Source organism: Phalangium opilio, unplaced genomic scaffold (assembly GCF_054372755.1).
Source record: "Phalangium opilio isolate 3A_F unplaced genomic scaffold, DU_Popi_V2 ptg000081l_1, whole genome shotgun sequence".
NCBI classification, from domain to species: domain Eukaryota; kingdom Metazoa; phylum Arthropoda; class Arachnida; order Opiliones; family Phalangiidae; genus Phalangium; species Phalangium opilio.
In genome coordinates, this window is record NW_028324188.1 from 2,083,236 (window position 1) to 2,103,746 (window position 20,511).

At 43.9% G+C, this 20,511-nt stretch overlaps 6 protein-coding genes across 6 annotated transcripts; 3 read left to right on the plus strand and 3 right to left on the minus strand.

Moving 5' to 3' along the window:
- LOC149653931 (uncharacterized) lies at positions 1-1,218 on the plus strand. Its single transcript, XM_089846900.1, has 3 exons — positions 1-308; positions 368-839; positions 916-1,218. Exons 1-3 carry the CDS (start codon positions 221-223, stop codon positions 1,028-1,030), a joined length of 675 nt encoding a protein of 224 aa, XP_089703026.1. The 5' UTR covers positions 1-220; the 3' UTR covers positions 1,031-1,218.
- Positions 1,219-1,722: 504 nt separating this feature from the next.
- Positions 1,723-10,079, minus strand: SMC1 (structural maintenance of chromosomes 1). Its single transcript, XM_089846905.1, has 13 exons — positions 9,855-10,079; positions 9,705-9,781; positions 9,081-9,373; positions 8,666-9,010; positions 8,085-8,588; positions 7,811-8,024; positions 7,365-7,745; positions 6,967-7,290; positions 5,285-5,626; positions 4,690-5,204; positions 2,469-2,637; positions 2,037-2,396; positions 1,723-1,975 (listed from the first exon to the last, which is right to left on the minus strand). The coding sequence occupies exons 1-13, from the start codon at positions 9,961-9,963 to the stop codon at positions 1,916-1,918; spliced, it is 3,693 nt and encodes a 1,230-aa protein (XP_089703031.1). The 5' UTR covers positions 9,964-10,079; the 3' UTR covers positions 1,723-1,915.
- Positions 10,080-10,456: 377 nt separating this feature from the next.
- LOC149653933 (uncharacterized) lies at positions 10,457-12,828 on the plus strand. Its single transcript, XM_089846919.1, has 4 exons — positions 10,457-10,558; positions 10,903-11,125; positions 11,194-11,442; positions 12,220-12,828. The coding sequence occupies exons 2-4, from the start codon at positions 10,950-10,952 to the stop codon at positions 12,266-12,268; spliced, it is 474 nt and encodes a 157-aa protein (XP_089703045.1). The 5' UTR covers positions 10,457-10,558; positions 10,903-10,949; the 3' UTR covers positions 12,269-12,828.
- Positions 12,829-13,124: 296 nt separating this feature from the next.
- Positions 13,125-13,948, minus strand: maf-S (MAF bZIP transcription factor K). Its single transcript, XM_089846920.1, has 2 exons — positions 13,810-13,948; positions 13,125-13,682 (listed from the first exon to the last, which is right to left on the minus strand). The coding sequence occupies exons 1-2, from the start codon at positions 13,855-13,857 to the stop codon at positions 13,290-13,292; spliced, it is 441 nt and encodes a 146-aa protein (XP_089703046.1). The 5' UTR covers positions 13,858-13,948; the 3' UTR covers positions 13,125-13,289.
- Positions 13,949-13,976: 28 nt separating this feature from the next.
- On the plus strand, positions 13,977-17,593 carry LOC149653935 (uncharacterized). The gene is made up of 2 exons (XM_089846906.1): positions 13,977-14,316; positions 14,408-17,593. The coding sequence occupies exon 2, from the start codon at positions 14,408-14,410 to the stop codon at positions 17,510-17,512; it is 3,105 nt and encodes a 1,034-aa protein (XP_089703032.1). The 5' UTR covers positions 13,977-14,316; the 3' UTR covers positions 17,513-17,593.
- LOC149653936 (WD repeat-containing protein 13-like) lies at positions 17,534-20,416 on the minus strand. Its single transcript, XM_089846913.1, has 11 exons — positions 20,069-20,416; positions 19,925-19,980; positions 19,776-19,870; positions 19,337-19,394; positions 19,067-19,271; positions 18,948-18,994; positions 18,608-18,868; positions 18,405-18,464; positions 18,072-18,337; positions 17,891-18,015; positions 17,534-17,815 (listed from the first exon to the last, which is right to left on the minus strand). Exons 1-11 carry the CDS (start codon positions 20,151-20,153, stop codon positions 17,631-17,633), a joined length of 1,443 nt encoding a protein of 480 aa, XP_089703039.1. The 5' UTR covers positions 20,154-20,416; the 3' UTR covers positions 17,534-17,630.
- Between the last annotated feature and the right edge of the window lie 95 nt (positions 20,417-20,511).

The window sequence follows — 20,511 nt, forward strand, 5'->3', positions numbered from 1 at the left end:
TTTTTCTACTTTTTTATTTTTTATTACCTCGATAAAACGCGCTGAACATAAGCCGAATAAATATGCCCGCCATCTTCAAACGCAATTTTGACACGCTGATGCCGGCGCTGCAACATTTTCCTATATAAAGGGGAATAATAGAATACTAAAGATCATAACGTATAGAACCGGTGATACAACAAATTGAGTATTTCAAAACTCGGCAAATAGATCCCTCATAATGAGAAGTATTATTTTAATCGTGTTTATTTTAACTATTGGTTTAGTTACCGCTGAAAAATACTCCGTTAAAAGCAACTCAAAGAATGGTAAGACGACCATAGGTAGCTATTTTAAAGTGTAGCTAAGAATGTTTCTACCTCAATAGTGTCCGAAAAACGTCAACTTACCTTTATCAGCTTCGTATCGAAGTTGCTGGCCGCCATTCCCATGGCTCTACTCTGGAAGAAGTTAATCGGTCTGACCAAGTTGCCAATCGCGACTTTCGTTTACGCCAAAGCGCTGGCCTTGGGAACTACGTTGCTTCTTAATACGAAACCAATCGCCTTGGCTCTCGGTACCATTTATAGCGCCGCCTTCCTGCTCGGCATGCTCTTTCCCTCTACGCAGAGCTACTTGGTGACGCCGACGACGAGTTTCCGTCAGATGGCCAACTACGTCGGGAGCTTCTTCGAATTCGATGGCATGGACGGCGTCATCAGGGTGTTGGACTTCACGGACACGACCTTCGACTACGTGGGTGTCAAGGAAGAATGGTGCCGCGAGAAAGCCGCTTGCGAACTGGGCGTTTATTTGGCCAAGGGCTATCCCTCGGCGGCCACCATTTTCAGGATAATGGGGTGGGTTCGCTAGTCCAAACAATCTTCTTGCCTTAATGGTACTTACTTACTGAGTGGTATTTTCTCCATTTTGCAGTGACGAGGCACCTACGAAATACGGAGGGGCCTTTGTACGAGGAACCAACTTGGAAAACTGCGAGAAACTGTACCAAAAGTGTCTTTATTCACCTGGTGAACGATTTTTTAACTAAAAAGACAGGCTACGACGGATTTGTTTTTATAAACCCCGATGTATATTATATTATATTTTGTTTTGTACATACTGTTTCACAACATGTAAATAAAATCATTTATTACTCAAACTCTGCTTTAATTTCTTACCCTTAAGCCTAAATCCTCCTCAGTTAAAACTTACCTGTACATACTAATCCTTTGACTGTGCCAAAACCAGGCAACGGCTTACCTCTAACCTAAGACGTACATACGTCGTCACTTCATGATATAAGCTCCTGTTTGTAACCAGTCACATACTTACGGAGGTAACATATCATATGAATTTATGGTTAAAATCATGTCGCTGTGTTTACAACACTTACCTGTTTCATGTTGGCCAAAGAAACCGCGATAGAGAGGTTTAAAAATTAAACACCTTTTCTTACGAGAGTTCAAGGTCAGCGGAAGGTCATTAAGTCCAACCGCATGACATTATTACAAAATTAACCTTTTCTTACGAGAGTTCAAGGTCAGCGGAAGGTCATTAAGTCCAACCGCATGATGTTATTACAAAATTAACCTTTTCTTACGAGAGTTCAAGGTCAGCGGAAGGTCATTAAGTCCAACCGCAGGATATTATTACAAAATTAACCTTTTCTTACGAGAGTTCAAGGTCAGCGGAAGGTCATTAATGCAAACACATGATATTATTACAAAAATAAACTTAATAGTCAGTGGGGTTAACTCAAATTTTATTACAACTGCCATCATAACACGCAAAAACGCCATAAAGAACAAGTACAAGTACAATTACAATTACAATTTTGATGAAGATTACTTAACCGCACTAAAACCTTTATATAAAAATAAGATTAATTAAAACATATGATCCGAAACCATCCAATAATAAGAGAATCTCCTCGTCACTCTTGATATTCCGTCAAATCCACAGTGACCACCCGACTAATGGTCACTTCGCCAGGCTAACCAAAAAAACCCCCCCATTAAATACTATAGAGCTATAATAAAACAATAGGTACTTACATCAGGGAAGATTCCGACGAGGGCATCCGCTTGTCCGTAAAACTCTTCCTTCAGGGAAATAACGATACACTGGAAAAAGGACTCTGTTCTGGTCCGGATGAACTTGGCCACTTTGCCAATGTTGGTGTTATCGAGGGCGGCGTCAATCTCGTCCAGGACAAAGAAAGGCGCCGGTTGATAACTGTGAATGGCGAATAAGAGGGCCAGCGCCGCCACCGTCTTCTCACCTCCCGATAAGTTACTCATGGGCTGGAATCGCTTCCCCGGTGCCACGCAATTGTAATTGATGCCCTCCAAGAAAGGTTCCTCCGGGTTCTCGGGACCCAGGAAGGCTTGGGCACTCTGATTATTCGTCAGAGCCTGTCAATTAAGACCCCGTCAGAGCTCCGTAGACACTCGCTTGGCTAGACTCAAATTAAAGATTAGACCTACTTTGTAGATGTCGTCAATGACGGAGCTGACGTGTTCGAAACAAGCCATGAATTTATCGTATCTCTCCCGTTTCACTTTCTCAAAGACTTGTTTCGATTTCTTGGCGCGTTTACGAGCGTTTTCGAACTCCGTGTCCGTCTCCTTCAATCGTTCCTTCACTCCGTCTAACCTGAGTGAAAGAAAGACGGTGCCCCAACAAGGTTTAAGTTTGTCGTCACGGTGCCCCAACAAGGTTTAAGTTTGTCGCCACGGTGCCCCAACAAGGTTTAATTTTGTCGCCACGGTGCCCCAACAAGGTTTAAGTTTGTCGCCACGGTGCCCCAACAAGGTTTAAGTTTGTCGCCACGGTGCCCCAACAAGGTTTAAGTTTGTCGCCACGGTGCCCCAACAAGGTTTAAGTTTGTCGCCACGGTGCCCCAACAAGGTTTAAGTTTGTCGCCACGGTGCCCCAACAAGGTTTAAGTTTGTCGTCACGGTGCCCCAACAAGGTTTAAGTTTGTCGCCACGGTGCCCCAACAAGGTTTAAGTTTGTCGCCACGGTGCCCCAACAAGGTTTAAGTTTGTCGTCACGGTGCCCCAACAAGGTTTAAGTTTGTCGCCACGGTGCCCCAACAAGGTTTAAGTTTGTCGTCACGGTGCCCCAACAAGGTTTAAGTTTGTCGCCACGGTGCCCCAACAAGGTTTAAGTTTGTCGCCACGGTGCCCCAACAAGGTTTAAGTTTGTCGCCACGGTGCCCCAACAAGGTTTAAGTTTGTCGTCACGGTGCCCCAACAAGGTTTAAGTTTGTCGCCACGGTGCCCCAACAAGGTTTAAGTTTGTCGCCACGGTGCCCCAACAAGGTTTAAGTTTGTCGTCACGGTGCCCCAACAAGGTTTAATTTTGTCGCCACGGTGCCCCAACAAGGTTTAAGTTTGTCGCCACGGTGCCCCAACAAGGTTTAAGTTTGTCGCCACGGTGCCCCAACAAGGTTTAATTTTGTCGCCACGGTGCCCCAACAAGGTTTAAGTTTGTCGCCACGGTGTCCCAACAAGGTTTACGTTTGTCGCCACGGTGCCCCAACAAGGTTTACGTTTGTCGCCACGGTGCCCCAACAAGGTTTAAGTTTGTCGCCACGGTGTCCCAACAAGGTTTACGTTTGTCGCCACGGAGCCCCAACAAGGTTTAAGTTTGTCGCCACGGTGCCCCAACAAGGTTTAAGTTTGTCGTCACGGTGCCCCAACAAGGTTTAAGTTTGTCGCCACGGTGCCCCAACAAGGTTTAAGTTTGTCGCCACGGTGCCCCAACAAGGTTTAAGTTTGTCGTCACGGTGCCCCAACAAGGTTTAAGTTTGTCGCCACGGTGCCCCAACAAGGTTTAATTTTGTCGCCACGGTGCCCCAACAAGGTTTAAGTTTGTCGCCACGGTGTCCCAACAAGGTTTACGTTTGTCGCCACGGTGCCCCAACAAGGTTTACGTTTGTCGCCACGGTGCCCCAACAAGGTTTAAGTTTGTCGCCACGGTGTCCCAACAAGGTTTACGTTTGTCGCCACGGAGCCCCAACAAGGTTTAAGTTTGTCGCCACGGTGCCCCAACAAGGTTTAAGTTTGTCGTCACGGTGCCCCAACAAGGTTTAAGTTTGTCGCCACGGTGCCCCAACAAGGTTTAAGTTTGTCGCCACGGTGCCCCAACAAGGTTTAAGTTTGTCGTCACGGTGCCCCAACAAGGTTTAAGTTTGTCGCCACGGTGCCCCAACAAGGTTTAATTTTGTCGCCACGGTGCCCCAACAAGGTTTAAGTTTGTCGCCACGGTGCCCCAACAAGGTTTAATTTTGTCGCCACGGTGCCCCAACAAGGTTTAAGTTTGTCGCCACGGAGCCCCAACAAGGTTTAAGTTTGTCGCCACGGTGCCCCAACAAGGTTTAAGTTTGTCGCCACGGTGCCCCAACAAGGTTTAAGTTTGTCGCCACGGTGCCCCAACAAGGTTTAAGTTTGTCGCCACGGTGCCCCAACAAGGTTTAAGTTTGTCGCCACGGTGCCCCAACAAGGTTTAAGTTTGTCGCCACGGTGCCCCAACAAGGTTTAAGTTTGTCGCCACGGTGCCCCAACAAGGTTTAAGTTTGTCGCCACGGTGCCCCAACAAGGTTTAAGTTTGTCGCCACGGTGCCCCAACAAGGTTAAGCCACACCCCCCTCAGGTCTCCTCTCCGTAAAATAGGGTTCCCAAGTAAATGAAAGCGTCTTACTTTTCCATGGCTTTCATATTGGGCGCTTGTATCCTTTGAAGGTGACTTTCCATGTCGCTAATCTCTTTGGCCAACTCGTCGCCCTTTTTCTTGACCTCGTTCTTGGTGTCCAGGTCTTTCAGATCTTCGTCCAGTTTATCGTAATCAATCTCGATACGGGACTCGCGATGATGGGAACGTTGGGAACTGGCGACGGAGGTGTCCATGGAGGTGTCGTCGGGTTGGCTTGGTCCGGGCGTTTCGTGTTCGATGTCGTCCATGGTTCCGTTCAACATTGGGATGACGATATCGGCCAGTTTACACGATTGCAGCAGACTATGGCGATCGGAACGTTTCTGTTCCAAACGGGATTCCAAATTGGTGACGACTTTCTGAGCGGCGGCGATTTCTTTCTGGATGGTGACCAGTTTTTTGCGCACTTCGCCCACCTTCTCCTCCATTCGTTCGACGTCTTGTTTTTTGGAGCGTTTTGTCGCTTTCAAAGTGTCCAAATTATCGACATCCGCTTCGATTAACTGAAGAACAATGGAAACGCCAAGGCTTAACTAAAATAGGCCTACACTACTACTATTATTATTATTATAAAATGTCCGACCTCTTTCTGCGTCTTCTCGGCAACTTTCAGTTGTTCGAGATCGTTTTCGTCATCTTGAACGGTCTTTTCCAAGCGATCAACTTGTTCTTTGGTGTTCTTTTGTCGCTCAAATTCCAAGCGGGTGGTGATTTGATTGATTTGGTTTTCGAATTCCGAGCGTTTTCTTTTCTGCTCTTGAGTAGCGCGCAATTCGCGATCCTCGTAGTGTCTGATGTTCTCGACTCCGATCGCTTCGCAAAACTTCATAAAGACGCGATCTTCCACCGTGTTCAATTGCTCTTTCAAATGATGGATCTTCACTTCGCGCTCTTTAATTTTCTCGCCTATTTCTTTGATTCTCGGCTAAATCAAGACGCCAAAACACCTAATTCCATCTATTTTCTATTCCAGACGCTAGAGTTAAGCCTAATTTGATCTATTTTCTATTCCAGACGATAAGAGTTAAGCCTATTTTCTACTCTAGTCTAGGGTTAAGCCTAACTCAGGGTTCATACCACTTTTAGTAAACAAATTTCCCTGAGATTTCCAGGTTTTTTCCCCACATACTTCACTGACTTGCCTCCAAAGTATAGTCTAATGCTATTCCTATGGAGGGGGTTGTTTGTTTACGTTTTGCTTAATTTCTCGGCCCCTGTTCGTCATAGCCCTATGTTCTTAGCATGGTTGGAAGGGGGACAAATTGGACTATAACATACTCAAAGGACATCCCCTTATCTCTAGTAGAAACAGAGTTACGAGCCTGCAAAGTATAGTCTAATGCTATTCTTATGGAGGGGTTTGTTTGTTCACGTTTTGCTTAATTACTCGGCCCCTGTTTGTCGTAGCCCTACGTTTTTAGTATGGTTGGATGGGGGACAAATTGGACTATAACATACTCAAAGGACATCCACGTATCTCTAGTAGAACCAGAGTTACGAACCCCCAAAGTTTATTTTCAAAAATCAAAAGTAACCTTATAACAATAAGTGAGACAAAAAATAAGTTCACTAAGATATTGACGTATCCTCAAGTCTAAGGTATCCTTGGATGGAGAGCTAAGAGGACTATAACATATCCAAAGGACATCCCCGTATCTCTAGTAGAACCAGAGTTATGAGCCTCCAAAGTTTATTTTCAAAAATCAAAAGTAACATAATAACAATAAGTGAGACGATACCATAAGTTGACGAACATTTTGCTTAATATCTCGGCCCCTGTTTGTCGTAGCCCAAAGTTCTTAGCATGGTTGGATGGGGGACAAATTGGACTATAACATCCTCAAAGGGCATCCCCGTATCTCTAGTAGAACCAGAGTTACGAGCCTCGAAAGTTGGGTGTGACGCTATTCCTATGGCATGTTTTTGAACATTTTGCTTAAGTACTCGGCCCCTGTTTGTCGTAGCCCTAAGTGTTTAGTATGGTTGGATGGGGCACAAATTGCACTATAACATACTCAAAGGACATCCCCCTACCTCTAGTTGAATCAGAGTTACGCCCCTCCAAAGTTTAGTGTAACGCTATTCCTGTGGAGGGGACTAACATTTTGCTCAATATCTCGGCCCCTGTTTGTCGTAGCCCTAAGTTCTTAGTATGGTTGGATGGGGGGCAAATAGGACTATAACATACTCAAAGGGCATCCCCCTACCTCTAGTTGAATCAGAGTTACTAGCCTAACTGAAGCAAAAATGCTGAAAGTAACTTACGTCAAACTCCTCTTGCTGTTTTTCGAGTTGTTGAATTTCATTCTTGAACTTGGTGATGAGTTTCTTCTCGGTGTTCTCCTTGTCGTTGATGGAATACTTGAGTCGGGTGTTGAGTCCCATGATCTGCGACTGAATGGTGTTCAGATCGGATTCCTTTCGCGTCTTCTTCATGGCTTCCTTCAATTCCTCCGTCAACTTCTCCTTCTTGTATTTCATTTGGTGCATGGCTTTCTCGTCCCAACGTCGAGCGCGTTTCGCCAAGTCGGTGCTGCCCCCGGAAATGAACCCGCATTTCTGATAGTAAGTTCCATCCAATGACACTGCCTGCAATTACAGCGCCAGTACAAAGGTTAGGATACCACTGACCTATTTTTGGTCTACTTTAACGTCTTAATTACGTCGTATCTCTTTCCGTCTCCGAGTTCGTAGGCGACTTTGCAGGCGTCCTCGGACGTTTCGCAGACCAGGGCGTTGTTGGTGGCGTAGAGAACGGCCCTCTTGATGGCGTTGGGTTCAAAGTGCAGGACATCGAAGAGGAGTTTGACGTTCTTGGGGCTGGAGATATTTCGCAGTCGTTCTTTCAAGGGTTTGGCGTCGATGTAGTCCAATGGTAGGAATGTCTCGGCTTCCAGCATCTGTTCTTTCAAGTACTGGATGCAGGCGCGACCCGTCCGTTCAGTATCGACGACGATGGCTTCCATGTTCTTACCCAAGACTTTGGTGATGGCCACGTTGTATTTCTTGTGAATGGGGTTGCACATGTTGACCAGACGATCGTACTGAAGAACGAGGTGGTCGTGTCATAAAGGCTACCGAAGTACTTAATGGATCAAAATGTACTTACGACTCCGGGATAAAGTTTCTTGAAATGATCAACGATTTCGGACTTTTTTCTGCGTCTGGAATCCTCGTGTTTGTCCACTTTGGCGTCGCCCAGTTCCGACAGAATCTGTTCCAATTCCTTCTGGACTTTTTCCACGCACTCTTTCGACTTTTTCACTTCCTCCCCGATTTCCCTCTCTTGCTTCAACAGATTTTCCAGACCACTTTGACTCGTTCTACACGCGACAACCGCCCGAAGTTAACTTAACCCCTCAACCGCCAAAAGTACCAATTACCTGATGTATTCGTTTAATTTATCCAATCTTCTGGTATTCTCTTCCAACTCGGACGTCTTCTGTTTAATCTGAGCTTCGACCTCGGCCTTCTTGCGCACTTCGTTGTCGTACTGGTCTTGGTCGGACTTTTGGTCTCTCTTGATGGAGTCCAGGCTTTGCAGGAGCTGCGAGGATTGCTTGCCGACCTGTTCCTTCAGCCGGTTATACTCGTTAACCTGGGATTCCTCGAGGACCAAGTCCCGTCCTTGGGACTGGGACTCTTCCTTCAACTGTTCTTCGTATTCCGCCTGCGCTTGTTCGATCTTTTCCTTCTCGCGTTCCAGTTCCGCGATGACGTTGCTGTGGCTGTCGTGGCTCTTCTTGGCTCCCTTCAAGGCCTTCCGGGCCGTTTCCAACTTCTTCAGCATGTGCGACGTCTTTTCCTTGGCGTTGATGTAAGCGGGACGTTTCTTGTTCAGTTCCACCTCGGCTTGACGTATGTCTTGTTCCATCTTGGCCAATTCCCTGATGAGAAACGCGAGAATACCACAAAGGCCATCCTTTAGGCCTACTACTTAATTTGGACCACTCTCTAAACATACCTTTGCAGTTTTCCCAAGTCCTTTTTCTTCTCTTTAAGTTCTTCGTCAATGGCTTCTCGTTTGCGCGAGACGTTCTCCAATTCCTGGTTCTTTTCCTCCAGGTCCTCGTTCAGGTTCTTAAGTTCCTTTTCACTGTGGTAGAGTTTGAAGAGGTTGTGAACGACTTGTTTCTGGGCCAGATCGTCCATTAGCTTCTGGTATTTGTCGGCCTCGTCCTTTTCCATCTTGGCTTCCTTACGTTCGGCCGCGATTCCTTTTTTCTTCTGGTAGGTGAACTGAGTGTCCTCCTCCGCCTTCATCATTTCCTGCTTTAACTTGTCATACTGTTCCTTGTGTTCATTGGAACTGAAGGAACAGTTCCGAGTAAGAACGCGTTCCTAAGTGGAGGAGGAGGTCAAAGAGGGGGTCAACTTACTGCGAAATTTCTTCAAAAAGGGCCGTTCTTTCTTTGGGATTTTTCATGGCGATGGATTCGACCGCTCCTTGAAAGACCAAGAAGTTCTTGGCTTTGACATTGATGCCCAAACTCTCTAATTTGGAGGAATAATCTTGCTGAGTGCAAGTACGGCCGTTTAAACGATATTCCGAAGAGGAGCCAATCACCAGACGCGAGAACTCGATGATGGAACCGTCTTGGTTCTCGTATTTGGCAGTTACGATGGCCCGGTTTGATATTGGACGACCAATTGGAGCTCCGTGAATTAAATCCTAAAATAGCACAATTTATCCACTCTCTTTACACATAAAATTAATCTCGATAATTTCATTAATTATATCTTAATCAATCTGTCACATAATTTAATTATAGAGAGCTTTCAGTTGGCTGAGTAGTACGTCACATCCTCCTAAGTCTTACCAAGGTTCTGGCAGCCATATTGGTGGGTATCAGCTTTCCTTCTACATTCAACCTACCAGTATGGCCGTGAAAATTATCTCACGAATCTTAGCTCCTCCCCCAACCGAAAGCTCTCTATATCTTAATCAATCTGTCAAATAATTTAATTAATTTAAACTGTAATGTCAATTAAAATAAACTCACACTCAATTTTTTAACTCTCAAACTGTTCGTTTTTTCGCCAAGCACGAAACTGATGGCGTCCATAAAATTAGATTTTCCTACGCAAATTTAATTAATTAACCCGTTGATTGTAATAAAATTAAATCTAATCACGATTAAATCGGAATTTACCTGATCCATTTGGTCCGATGATTGCCGTGAATGGCATCAAAGGTCCAATGATTTGTTTTCCCTTGTAACTTTTGAAGTTTTCAACTTCAATAAACTTTAAAAATCCCATTTTCAATTACGGATGACTTAATTACGCGTTAATTAACATTAATTCGCTTCAAAACGCAAAACCTCATTCAATATAGAAATCAAAATGGCGCCGGCGGGAAACTGATAAGCGGACGATGGATCAGGCCCCGCCTTTATTGCAATGGCCGCCTTTTGTTTACCTTTTTAAGACTTGTTATTGGCTAAAAAATCAGTGTAAAACATTGAAACAGGGCTGCCGGATTATGAACTAATTTTCGCCGCCTTTTTCAGTGTAAAATAATTTTCCGAGATTTGCAAGCAGGCTGGGAAATAGCACACTTCCTCTGGTCCAAAACCAGTTTATTAATTGCTTGGACTAGTTTTTTAATTCAAGAAGTGGGGATTACTGGTCCTCGGGACCAGTTTATTAATTGCAAATCTATTGGAGAGCAAAGGCTGGGACCAGTCCGGAGACCAGTAAATGATTTCAGACACTAGGGGGTCACTGGTCCAAAGGACTAGTTTAAAAAATATCCTTATTTCCCAGCCTGTTTGCAAGAGCCAGAAATAAGGAAATTTTTCAAGCTATGTCTTCTGCTAGTTTCCCCTTTTCTGCCTAAGCCTAGTTTCAATTGGTAAATATTTTTAAACTAATTTTCTCGTTAATTAGATCGTTATTTTAAAAACTTAAATGCTATTTTCGAAATAATTATAAATGATATTAAAAATTATATAATATATGGGCGTTAAAATATCTCCGCCTTTATTTTGACCAAGGCTTACCTTCTTTGTTGTCATATGACTCATAACCCGAATTACCTGATAATTACGGGATATTTAATTTAACGCAATTAGTAGACGATAATTAGACAAATAAATAATAGTTTTTAATGACCTCTGACCTTTTGGGGGCCAGATACGACGATTATTCTATAAAAATTATAGAAATGCACCTTTTGTTTCTTTCTTTCCTTGTTAGGCGATCAATTTTAATTAGAGTTTAAATGCAAATTGAATTAAATTGAGATGCCAATCAGCGTAATTAAATCATGGAGAAGCGTTTCCAAGTACAGACAACCGTATCGTTGCATGGCAAAATGCGTCGTTTATGGCTTTGGCATTGGAGTGGCCCTCCTCTTAATCGGCATACCATTACTAATTTTTTTTGGCAGCAATTTAAAAGAAGCCGACACAATGAAAAAGTAATTAATATTATTACTAAAGTAATATTATTACTCGAATAATATTAATTACATGCAAACCTTTGTAGAATTCCAGCTTGGATTGGTTTAATGTCCGCTGGTACAGGGTTAATGGCCATCATCATGGGGATTACTTTACTGGCCTTACTATGTCGTTTAGTCAACCAACGAGACGCGGCTGTTGGGCGTAGACTCCCGGAAACGGGAGGAGTGGCTCTCTTGCAAACGCCCCTGGCTCAGGGACCAAGTTCTTACCCAACTGATGTAGTTTACGCACCTACTGTTTATAATATTGATTCCAACAGCCCAGTTTTACTGTAAGAATACTAATTTCTATCCCAACAGGGAGTTGGCAAAGGGGTCTAAAGAATTCCGCCATTTTGTTATAAATGGGAGGAGTCTTCTTAGGGCCACGCCCCTCTAGAATTTGTAATCAGTATTCCGCCCTTTTGTTAGAAAGGGGAGGAGTCCTCTTAAGGCCACACCCCTCTAGAATTTGTGATCAGTATTCCGCCCTTTTGTTAGAAAGGGGAGGAGTCCTCTTAAGGCCACACCCCTCTAGAATTTGTGATCAGTATTCCGCCATTTTATTAGAAAGGGGAGGAGTCCTCTTAAGGCCACACCCCTCTAGAATTTGATCAGTATTCCGCCATTTTATTAGAAAGGGGAGGAGTCCTCTTAAGGCCACACCCCTCTAGAATTTGCAATCATTATTCCGCCCTTTTGTTAGAAAGGGGAGGAGTCCTCTTAAGGCCACACCCCTCTAGAATTTGTAATCAGTATTCCGCCCTTTTGTTAGAAAGGGGAGGAGTCCTCTTAAGGCCACACCCCTCTAGAATTTGATCAGTATTCCGCCATTTTATTAGAAAGGGGAGGAGTCCTCTTAAGGCCACACCCCTCTAGAATTTGCAATCATTATTCCGCCCTTTTGTTAGAAAGGGGAGGAGTCCTCTTAAGGCCACACCCCTCTAGAATTTGTAATCAGTATTCCGCCCTTTTGTTAGAAAGGGGAGGAGTCCTCTTAAGGCCACACCCCTCTAGACCGCCCATTCACGTGGTGGCCAAGGTCATAATAGTTTTGTCTCCTCCCACAGATTCAAAACTGAGGAGAAACTTGATGAGAAAGAAAACAGAACCGTTTAGTTCCTCAACTTTTTTATACAAATTTACGTTTTTAAGACAAAAATGTCTAAAAACAAGACGGTTTTTTGTCAAATTTTTAGACGAAAAACGTCAGAAAACGAACAATTTGCATTTTTTTAAATAATTTTTTAAGGCGTATTAGAATCTCGGCAAAGGTTTTGTGCCAATTAAATGTCCAAAGACTCAAAACTAATGGATTCCATCCGAGCGGCCAGATTTTGGTGTCTTTTTTTTTTATCCTGATAAATTTTTCGCGTCAAGTAAATGGTGTTCATGGCGGATTTTGCCATAAAGTGGTGTCGTTCTCTCGTTCTATAAAAGAAGCAGGTCATGAACTGTTCGGTGTCATTTTTTGTATGAGTGTACCTTTTTGTAACAAAAACATTTTATACTTTTGCAATGTTGATTCTAATTGGAATTTTGGGAAACTTTTAAAATTAGGGAAAATTTGAACTCAAGAATCTCTGTAGTAACAGGCATTATTTAACTGGTGACCATCCATTTTTAAAATAACTGTCAATCATTTCATAAATAATAAAAATAAACAATTGGTATAGAAACTTGTTGTTTCACCCATAAGTAAGGGGGAGGGGCTTACAAGCTTGTCGTTCTGCCCATAGGAAAGGGGGAGGGGCTTAAAAGCTTGTCGTTCTGCCCATAGGAAAGGGGGAGGGGCTTGTAAGCTTGTCGTTCTGCCCATAGGAAAGGGGGAGTGGCTTATAAGCTTGTCGTTCTGCCCATAGGAAAGGGGGAGGGGCTTATAAGCTTGTTCTACTGATAGGGGAGGGGCTTAAAAGCTTGTTCTGCCCATAGGTAAAGGGGGAGGGGTTTTAAGTTTCTAGGAAATTATAGTTAATTTAAAATATAAAAATATTTTTCCCTTTATTCATGGCTACATATATTCTAGGACCAAATATAACTTCTTTGATTCGTATTAATAAAACTAATTATTAAACAACACATCTGGATTAACTATAATAGTAATAATAATAATAAATGTTAGTGGTGTTGGGACTAGTGGTTAGCCATCAACAAATTCTTGTAAGAATTCCTTGGGAAGGGCGATATTGCGTTGGGCGGCGTGTTGTTTCAAGGCGCGAAACTTGTCCTCTATCGAGACAATCTCATCCTTGATTCTTCTGTTGTCTTCCCGTAAACGGTGGATGTCATTAATGACCAAACGTTTCTCTTGTTCCAAGTCGTCCTTTTGTTCCAGACGTTTGAAACGGCAACTGGCCGCGTATCCTCTGTTCTTTAAAGTTCGGCGACGTTGTTTCATCTTGACAATATCAGAACGGGACAAACCGGACATTTTCAAGTGACGGTTCAAATCCCTGACTGATAAAGACACCAGTTCATCGTCCGATAGAATGTTGACAATCTTCCCCAAGTCTTCGTTGTCAGAAAGACGCTCCTAAGCAACGTTTAAACGCTTAATTACGCTTCATTTTAATTAATTAACGTTAAATTACTAAACAATAACAATGAATTAACAATAAGCCTTGGCTTCTTAAAAATTAAAAATATGAAAATGCGCTTACTTCATTGACATTTTTCATCTTTTTACGTTTGGGCGTTTCTTGCTTCATTATTTAACTAATTTTAACTACGTTTAACGCGGAATAATAATCAGGATTAAAATTAATGCGTAGCTTTACGTCCGACCTATTTGGATTTCCTGTCAAAACTGCGGCGACTCGTAACCCCAAAAAACCACGTGACCCCTTTAAGGCTGGGATTTTAGTGACGGAGGCGCCAGAAATAAGGCTTTTAAATTTAAATTTAAATGAAAGTTAAGGATTATTTAGGCATAAATCCGGTATTTTTCATCAATTACAATATAGCGCTATCGAATAAATAGAATATTAAAGAATCCCAACTTATATTTTATTCGTAAATTGGGTGTCCCACGAAAATGACCGAGGCTTAGTGACTTTCAAGAGGTCAATTTGAATTACACGCGCTAATTTTGGAAACCCTGTCCCGGGCTGTCCGGCGTGGGACAGTTTAGTTGCAGTTTCAGTTTCAATTTGACATTAAGTGATGAAGTAGGTGAAATAAGTGATTTTTTATCAATGTTTTGAGCGAAAAAATTACCAAAAGGAGATCTATAAATAAATAATTTTGTTGAATTTGTAGATGACATCTTCAGAAAGTACGGAAAGTTTTATTTGTGAAATTTGCTCAAAGGTTTTTGCGGAGCGCTTTGATCTGAGAAACCATTTCGCCGCCAAACATAAAACGAAATCTCCGAAGGTTTCAAAACGTTTGTCCCTGAAGGAACCACTACCCCATGTAGGGAACAGTACACTCATGGCAGCTCCGACAAGTGTTAATTACATGGACTCCTACATTAAAACACTCCAACTAGCCATGGAATTCTCGCAACAAAAACCGGCTGAGAAAAATGGTGGTTCAAATGACGTGGCGGCGACTGTCCGTTCCGTCCCACCCTCAACTGCCCCTCAAAAATACACAATACCCAAAAGAAAAGCGACCCCCCATGAGACTAAGATCCCTAATGGACACAAGCACCCTATTAAGTTAAAGAAGTCCAATAATGACGATAACCATTCGCAAATAGTAAAGCCCATACTTAATGGTCGCCATAGTCCCCAAGAAAAAGTTAATGGCTATAGGAGGATATTAAAGAAAGGCGCCTCACCAAAAGCTACCCAGAATTCCAAAACAATGGCGGCGAAAAAAGTTAATTTAGACGATTCAATCACGCTGAAAGAAAGTGAGGGGCGCACGCGCAGTGACGTGACGCCCGGAACAAACCCCAAAATAGACGCTACTTTGAATGGAATCGCTGTAGGATGTCCTTTAGTTCTTTCAGACGCGAATTCTAGTCAGGCGCCGCCAAATCAAGCCGATTCGGTGCCAGTTGACGCCGCGGTTCATTCCAACGGTAGCCGACTTCCCGCTGTCGAAAACCCACCTAAAAAGCGTCTGAGCGCGCGAGAACGCTCGCAAATATTTTACGATAGACGTCTTTCGTCGCTGCTTATCAACAACGAGAAAAAACCAGACCATAAAGAAAGGAAAAGGCGCAAAATAACGCCGCCGCCATTTCTTCAAGATGACGCGGCGACGTCGGGGCCAAAGAGGCCGCCCGCGGCGGCGCCTAGCGTCCCTGATACGATAGAAAATATTACTACTTCTTCCGCGAGGAACAAAAAAACTCGCAGCGTGAATCCCGCAAAACGCCATATCCGCCAAGGTCAAGGTCAAGAAGAAATGTCCGCGGAAACAAAACCAATAAAGAAACGTAAAAAAGTAGAAGGGAAAACTCGAGAGAAGAAAGACAAGAAGAAGAAAGACAAAGAACGAAAGAAAAGAATAAGACGAAATGACAAAAGTGACGTCGTCCTTCCTCCATTGAAGGACAGTGCAGGCCTTACCGTCATCCTCAACTTCCCTGATAACGAAGTTGAAGTGCAACCCAAAACGACGTCAATTAACTTCAATAAAAGGACAACTAATAAAAGGACAAACTGTTCCGTATCTGAAAGACTGCAAAGGGACAACTCCTTACCCGAAGTGACCACTCCTAGAGACATCTGTACCGCCACAAAAGGGATTGATTCGTCACCTCAACCGCCCTCTACGCAAACCGCGAACCTTAAGTGCTCAGCCTCAAAACATTATGAATTAGAACTGCCACTTCGCGAGGAAACACAAAATGAACCTGAACACGCGCCAGATACAGTTGAATCTGAACTGCTGGAACACGCGACAGATACAGTTGAATCTGAATCGCTAGAACACTCGCCAGATACAGTTCAAATTGAACAGGAACCAGCGCCAGTTTCAGTTCAAACTGAACCGGAACAGGCGTCAGATACAGTTCAAACTGAACTTGAACACGCGCCAGATACAGTTGAATCTGAACTTGAACACGCGCCAGATACAGTTCAAACTGAACTGGAACACGCGCCACTTACAGTTCAAACCGAACGAACGCAAGATGAAGCTAACATCGAGATCGAAAATATTTGTTCTCTGGCTCCAAGAGTTAAAATTAAATTAGGTCCAAAGACTAAGCGTGAAATCCGCCAGAAAAAGAGTCAAATTGACTCGAATCAACCAAAACCTTTGAGCAAAAAAGTTAAAAAGAGTCAAATTGACTCGAATCAACCAAAACCTTTGAGCAAAAAACTTAAAAAGAGTCAAATAGATTCGAATCAACCAAAACCTTTGAGCAAAAAAGTTAATAAGAGTCAAATTGATTCGAATCAACCAAAACCTTTGAGCAAAAAAGTTAATAAGAGTCAAATTGATTCGAATCAACCAAAACCTTTGAGCAAAAAAGTTAAGAGTCAAATTGATTCGAATCAACCAAAACCTTTGAGCAAAAAAGTTAAAAAGAGTCAAATTGACTCGAATCAACCAAAACCTTTGAGCAAAAAACTTAAAAAGAGTCAAATTGACTCGAATCAACCAAAACCTTTGAGCAAAAAAGTTAAAAAGAGTCGGGTCGGGTCGGACGAAGCGCGGCTGAGTTGTAAATATTGCCAGAAACATTTCAAGCGTCAATCCAATCGGACTGTTCACGAAAAACGCGCTCATCCCCAGGCGCCCGCTCAAGAATGCTTAGAACGTGACGCGTCTCAAGCCGCGTCATCAACTACTTTCCCTTGCTCTTCTTGCGGTAAGATATTCAAACGCGACAAGAATTGGCAAAGGCACCAACGCATGCATAAGAGGTTGCTGAATCGCTTTTACAAGTGTCGATATTGCCAAAAATTCTACAACACTTTGCCCGAATTGCGCCGACACAAACTGATCCATAAGGACGAAGTGTGCCAAGGCCGCGGGGTATATCATAATAACATCGTGGTCAAACGGGAACCCCCTTTAAGCTTTCAGATCAAAGAAGAAACCCCAGATTCGTGGTCGAGTTACCAGAATGAATACTCGAATTGTTTGGAGGCTGTCATGCCCAAGTTGGATGTCAACGACCAATCGAAGGGCGCCTACGACGACGAGGCCTACTGGATCCTACCCTTTACGAACTTTAAGCTAATTAAAGCGGCGCCCGTAACGGAACCCTATAGCTTCTACCGCGGACCGCACCATCAGCGAGTCGGCACTCACCTTTTGGGAAACGTCTACGTTCGTGTCCTGCGTCTTTCGGCCAATTCCAACGGTCCCCTCGAGTGCAAAGTGCCCGCGGCATTGCTTAAACGCTTTTCAAAAACATTAAGGGTCAACGTGGTTGACCTGAAGTACTCCATTTGACAATACTCGACGCTGAAGAAATTGTTCCTTTTTTGTAACATTGTAATTTTATATATTCATTATTAAACTCGTTTTCCAAATTTTGGTGGTCTTTTTTCTGGTCGGAAGTGTCGGGATTTTAAGTAGGTTCGCGTTTCCAGACGATGACCAGTCCATTGGCGTCGCTGGAGGCCAAGAGGGACTCGTCGTAGTTGAAGGCCACGTCCAGCACGGCCGCTCCGTGTCCTTGTAGTTTGTTAACGCAACTTTGACGTTCTCCTTCCAAGTTGAAGAAGTAGACGCACGTATCTTCGCTCCCGGAAACTGACCAAAGGAAAGACAAAAGGTCGATTGGTCAAGATGGCGGTGGGGTAGTAATTAACGGGGACTCGGGCGTACCGACATAGGTGCCGTGTCGAAAGGACATGATGGGGCAGAAGGAACTACGGATCATGGAATGACGCGAACGATGCTTCAATGGAAAACGACGTTTACCCACAATCTTCCCCTCAGCGTCGCAAACACTAAGCAAAGTAATTAGTAAGCGCTGTTGGGACAATGAAATTGAGAAGAGACGTACTTGAAAAGGAGCAGGACGTTAGCGGAGCAATTGACGAGCAAACTGGGCTCTTTGCCGTCTAATCCTCCCCAATTGCGGGCCGAGAGACAAGTGACGCTAGTGGCGTAATCGCAGACGCGCATCCTCCTAGCTTTACTCAGTTTACCACTGGACAACTCCAAGATGAAGGAGGTGATATGTCCTTGGTTGTCGCCCGCCCACAGAATTCGGCCCGTTGGCTCGAAACTCAAACACAAAACGCTGCCACTCGCTTTGGCGCTACCTCCCTAGGAACGGAACATACTGTTCGTCGGAACACCATCATTATAAATACATATCATATAACTATCTAACTTTGAAATAAATTCCAGTTGAGATATTTAGAACTTGAACGAGTCCTCCTAAATTGCCAGTCTGTCGTACCGATTAGTTAAGGAGCAGAAACGTTTTGGAGTGTCAGGGACATAGCTACGTATCTTAGACGCGTCGGGACATCAAAAAGCCGGAGTAGGGGGTGGGGGTTTCAGTTGGCCTAGGTCTTATTTCAACAAGGATACGACAACCATGTTATTATTAAGTGGTTGAAAAGCGCAACAGAGGATGGGCATCTTAGCTTGATCATTGACGCTACGCAGTGATTTACCACTGGCCGCGTCCCATAAGCGAACAGTCCCATCTAATGAGGATGACAGGAGCAACTCATTGGATAAGGACCATTCCAAACGCGTCACGCCTTGACGGTGACCCCGTAAAACGTAAAGAACCGTGGCTGGTTTGGGTGTCACTTGGCACACGGACAGAGTACCATCCATGGAAGACTAGGCCAAAATCATTAATTCAATCAGATCCCTTAATTCCCTCGGCCTTTCTCCGAATGACATAATGATCTGAACTTACGCAGGCCAATAGAGATTTATCATTGTTAGCGAAAGAAACGGCCGTAACTAAAATTTCCCAATCGATTGAAGGTTGACTGACCAATTTAACCCGTTAATTATCTAAAGTCAATTAATTACCAGCGCCTTTGTGTTGATCGAAAATATGATGTACACCCGAAAAGGCGTAATTTTCGCCACTCTTAATGGAGGTGGTGGGGGTGGCTTCCTTTTTTTGATAGGTTCCCTCCTGAGAACGATCCCCGTCTTGGGACACGCTCCCCGCTCGACGCCCCGCCCCCTTCAAATACCGCCCTTCCCAAGAAGAATCTCCGCAATAAGAACTCTAAAACAAGATAAGATTGGAGTCGTGCCCGAGCTCGAATGTACTAATTAATGCGATATAAATACATCTAGAGTATTGCTCCGACTCGAGCTTCTTGCTCCTAAACTTCGAGAGCGCGTGTTTCTAAAACGAAGGGGAGTATTTTAGTGTCCAAGTCGAGACACGGTTTGGGGAGCGGGCCAAGGGGTGACAACCTCCCCTATTAAACGTCAGGACGCGCTTAGCCAATCAGTCGCATCCCCCCCCCCACTAGGGCCATCGAGAGGGTGGGGCCCGGGACTAGTGTAGGTCGGTTTTGAAAGGGGTCCGCCGCCCACAACCCCCCCCCACTTGCCTTCCACCCTTTAAAGGGGAGGAGCTATTTTTAGCCACCCCCTTGAGCCCCTCCCTATAGAGCTATCTCAGTTGTCACGTGCTTAGCTTTTTCAGTGGGCAGCCATGTTTGGTACCACTTTGGTCCCACGGATGACTAAGGCTTCTGAGATAGCTCTATTGTTTGTATACCCTTTCTCATCTACGGTGAATGTCTGGCCATAACGTTGCGCCAAAAGTTGGTTCCTAATCTTCAGATATTGTTTCCTAGCAGTGGCGGCGTTGACCTGAATTAAAAATAATGAATGACGGCCCGCCCAATAAAGTCCGAACCACTTTACATCATCTTTGGCCGTTTCCCTAAGTAATTGACTTCTACGACGAAGGTATAGACTCCCTGCATTAACAACACATGACAGTTACTAATTAGGGAACCCCATTTGGGATAAAATACCCTCCCGGCTTAATAAAAGGTTCATTCTTACTGAAATTAGCGTTGTTCGCCGCCCGATACGCGTTGTATTTGGCATCCAACGCCAATGCTTGTTGCCAAACATTGTTGACGGACATCTTGTACTTAAGCCTTGGCCCAAAGCCTTAAAACTCGCTAATCAATACTGCCCTCAACAATACAAACTCCTAAATGAGCTCGGCAATTAATTAACGACTAAAATAAACCATTAACAAAAATTCTCGGTTAAGAAATGAACACACTAATCCGGAACAACAACAACAACGAAGAACAACTAGCAGAAACTAAAGCAGACGCTTTCAGTGAACTCTGATAACTTCGGTTATAAAACTAAACCGCACACGCTCTAATTCTAATGGTATTTCTGACCAACTTTCGTTCAGTTTGTAATCAGAGTCAACAAAATAACCGGATTATTTCAACCCGCACTTATATTTTGCGAAATCCGATGATTTA

Coding starts and splice junctions, on each gene's coding strand:
- LOC149653931 (XM_089846900.1), top strand. CDS start 221: ATGAGAAGTATTATTTTAATCGTGTTTATTTTAACTATTGGTTTAGTT. Junction 309..367: donor TAAAAGCAACTCAAAGAATG/GTAAGACGACCA, acceptor CTACCTCAATAG/TGTCCGAAAAACGTCAACTT. Junction 840..915: donor ACCATTTTCAGGATAATGGG/GTGGGTTCGCTA, acceptor TCCATTTTGCAG/TGACGAGGCACCTACGAAAT.
- SMC1 (XM_089846905.1), bottom strand. CDS start 9,963: ATGGGATTTTTAAAGTTTATTGAAGTTGAAAACTTCAAAAGTTACAAG. Junction 9,782..9,854: donor CATCGGACCAAATGGATCAG/GTAAATTCCGAT, acceptor AAATTTGCGTAG/GAAAATCTAATTTTATGGAC. Junction 7,291..7,364: donor GAGACGGAAAGAGATACGAC/GTAATTAAGACG, acceptor CTGTAATTGCAG/GCAGTGTCATTGGATGGAAC.
- LOC149653933 (XM_089846919.1), top strand. CDS start 10,950: ATGCCAATCAGCGTAATTAAATCATGGAGAAGCGTTTCCAAGTACAGA. Junction 11,126..11,193: donor GAAGCCGACACAATGAAAAA/GTAATTAATATT, acceptor AAACCTTTGTAG/AATTCCAGCTTGGATTGGTT. Junction 11,443..12,219: donor TCCAACAGCCCAGTTTTACT/GTAAGAATACTA, acceptor CTCCTCCCACAG/ATTCAAAACTGAGGAGAAAC.
- maf-S (XM_089846920.1), bottom strand. CDS start 13,857: ATGAAGCAAGAAACGCCCAAACGTAAAAAGATGAAAAATGTCAATGAA. Junction 13,683..13,809: donor AGATGAAAAATGTCAATGAA/GTAAGCGCATTT, acceptor AACGTTGCTTAG/GAGCGTCTTTCTGACAACGA.
- LOC149653935 (XM_089846906.1), top strand. CDS start 14,408: ATGACATCTTCAGAAAGTACGGAAAGTTTTATTTGTGAAATTTGCTCA.
- LOC149653936 (XM_089846913.1), bottom strand. CDS start 20,153: ATGTCCGTCAACAATGTTTGGCAACAAGCATTGGCGTTGGATGCCAAA. Junction 18,465..18,607: donor TTAATAATAACATGGTTGTC/GTATCCTTGTTG, acceptor TCGGTACGACAG/ACTGGCAATTTAGGAGGACT. Junction 18,016..18,071: donor AACGTCCTGCTCCTTTTCAA/GTACGTCTCTTC, acceptor TACTTTGCTTAG/TGTTTGCGACGCTGAGGGGA.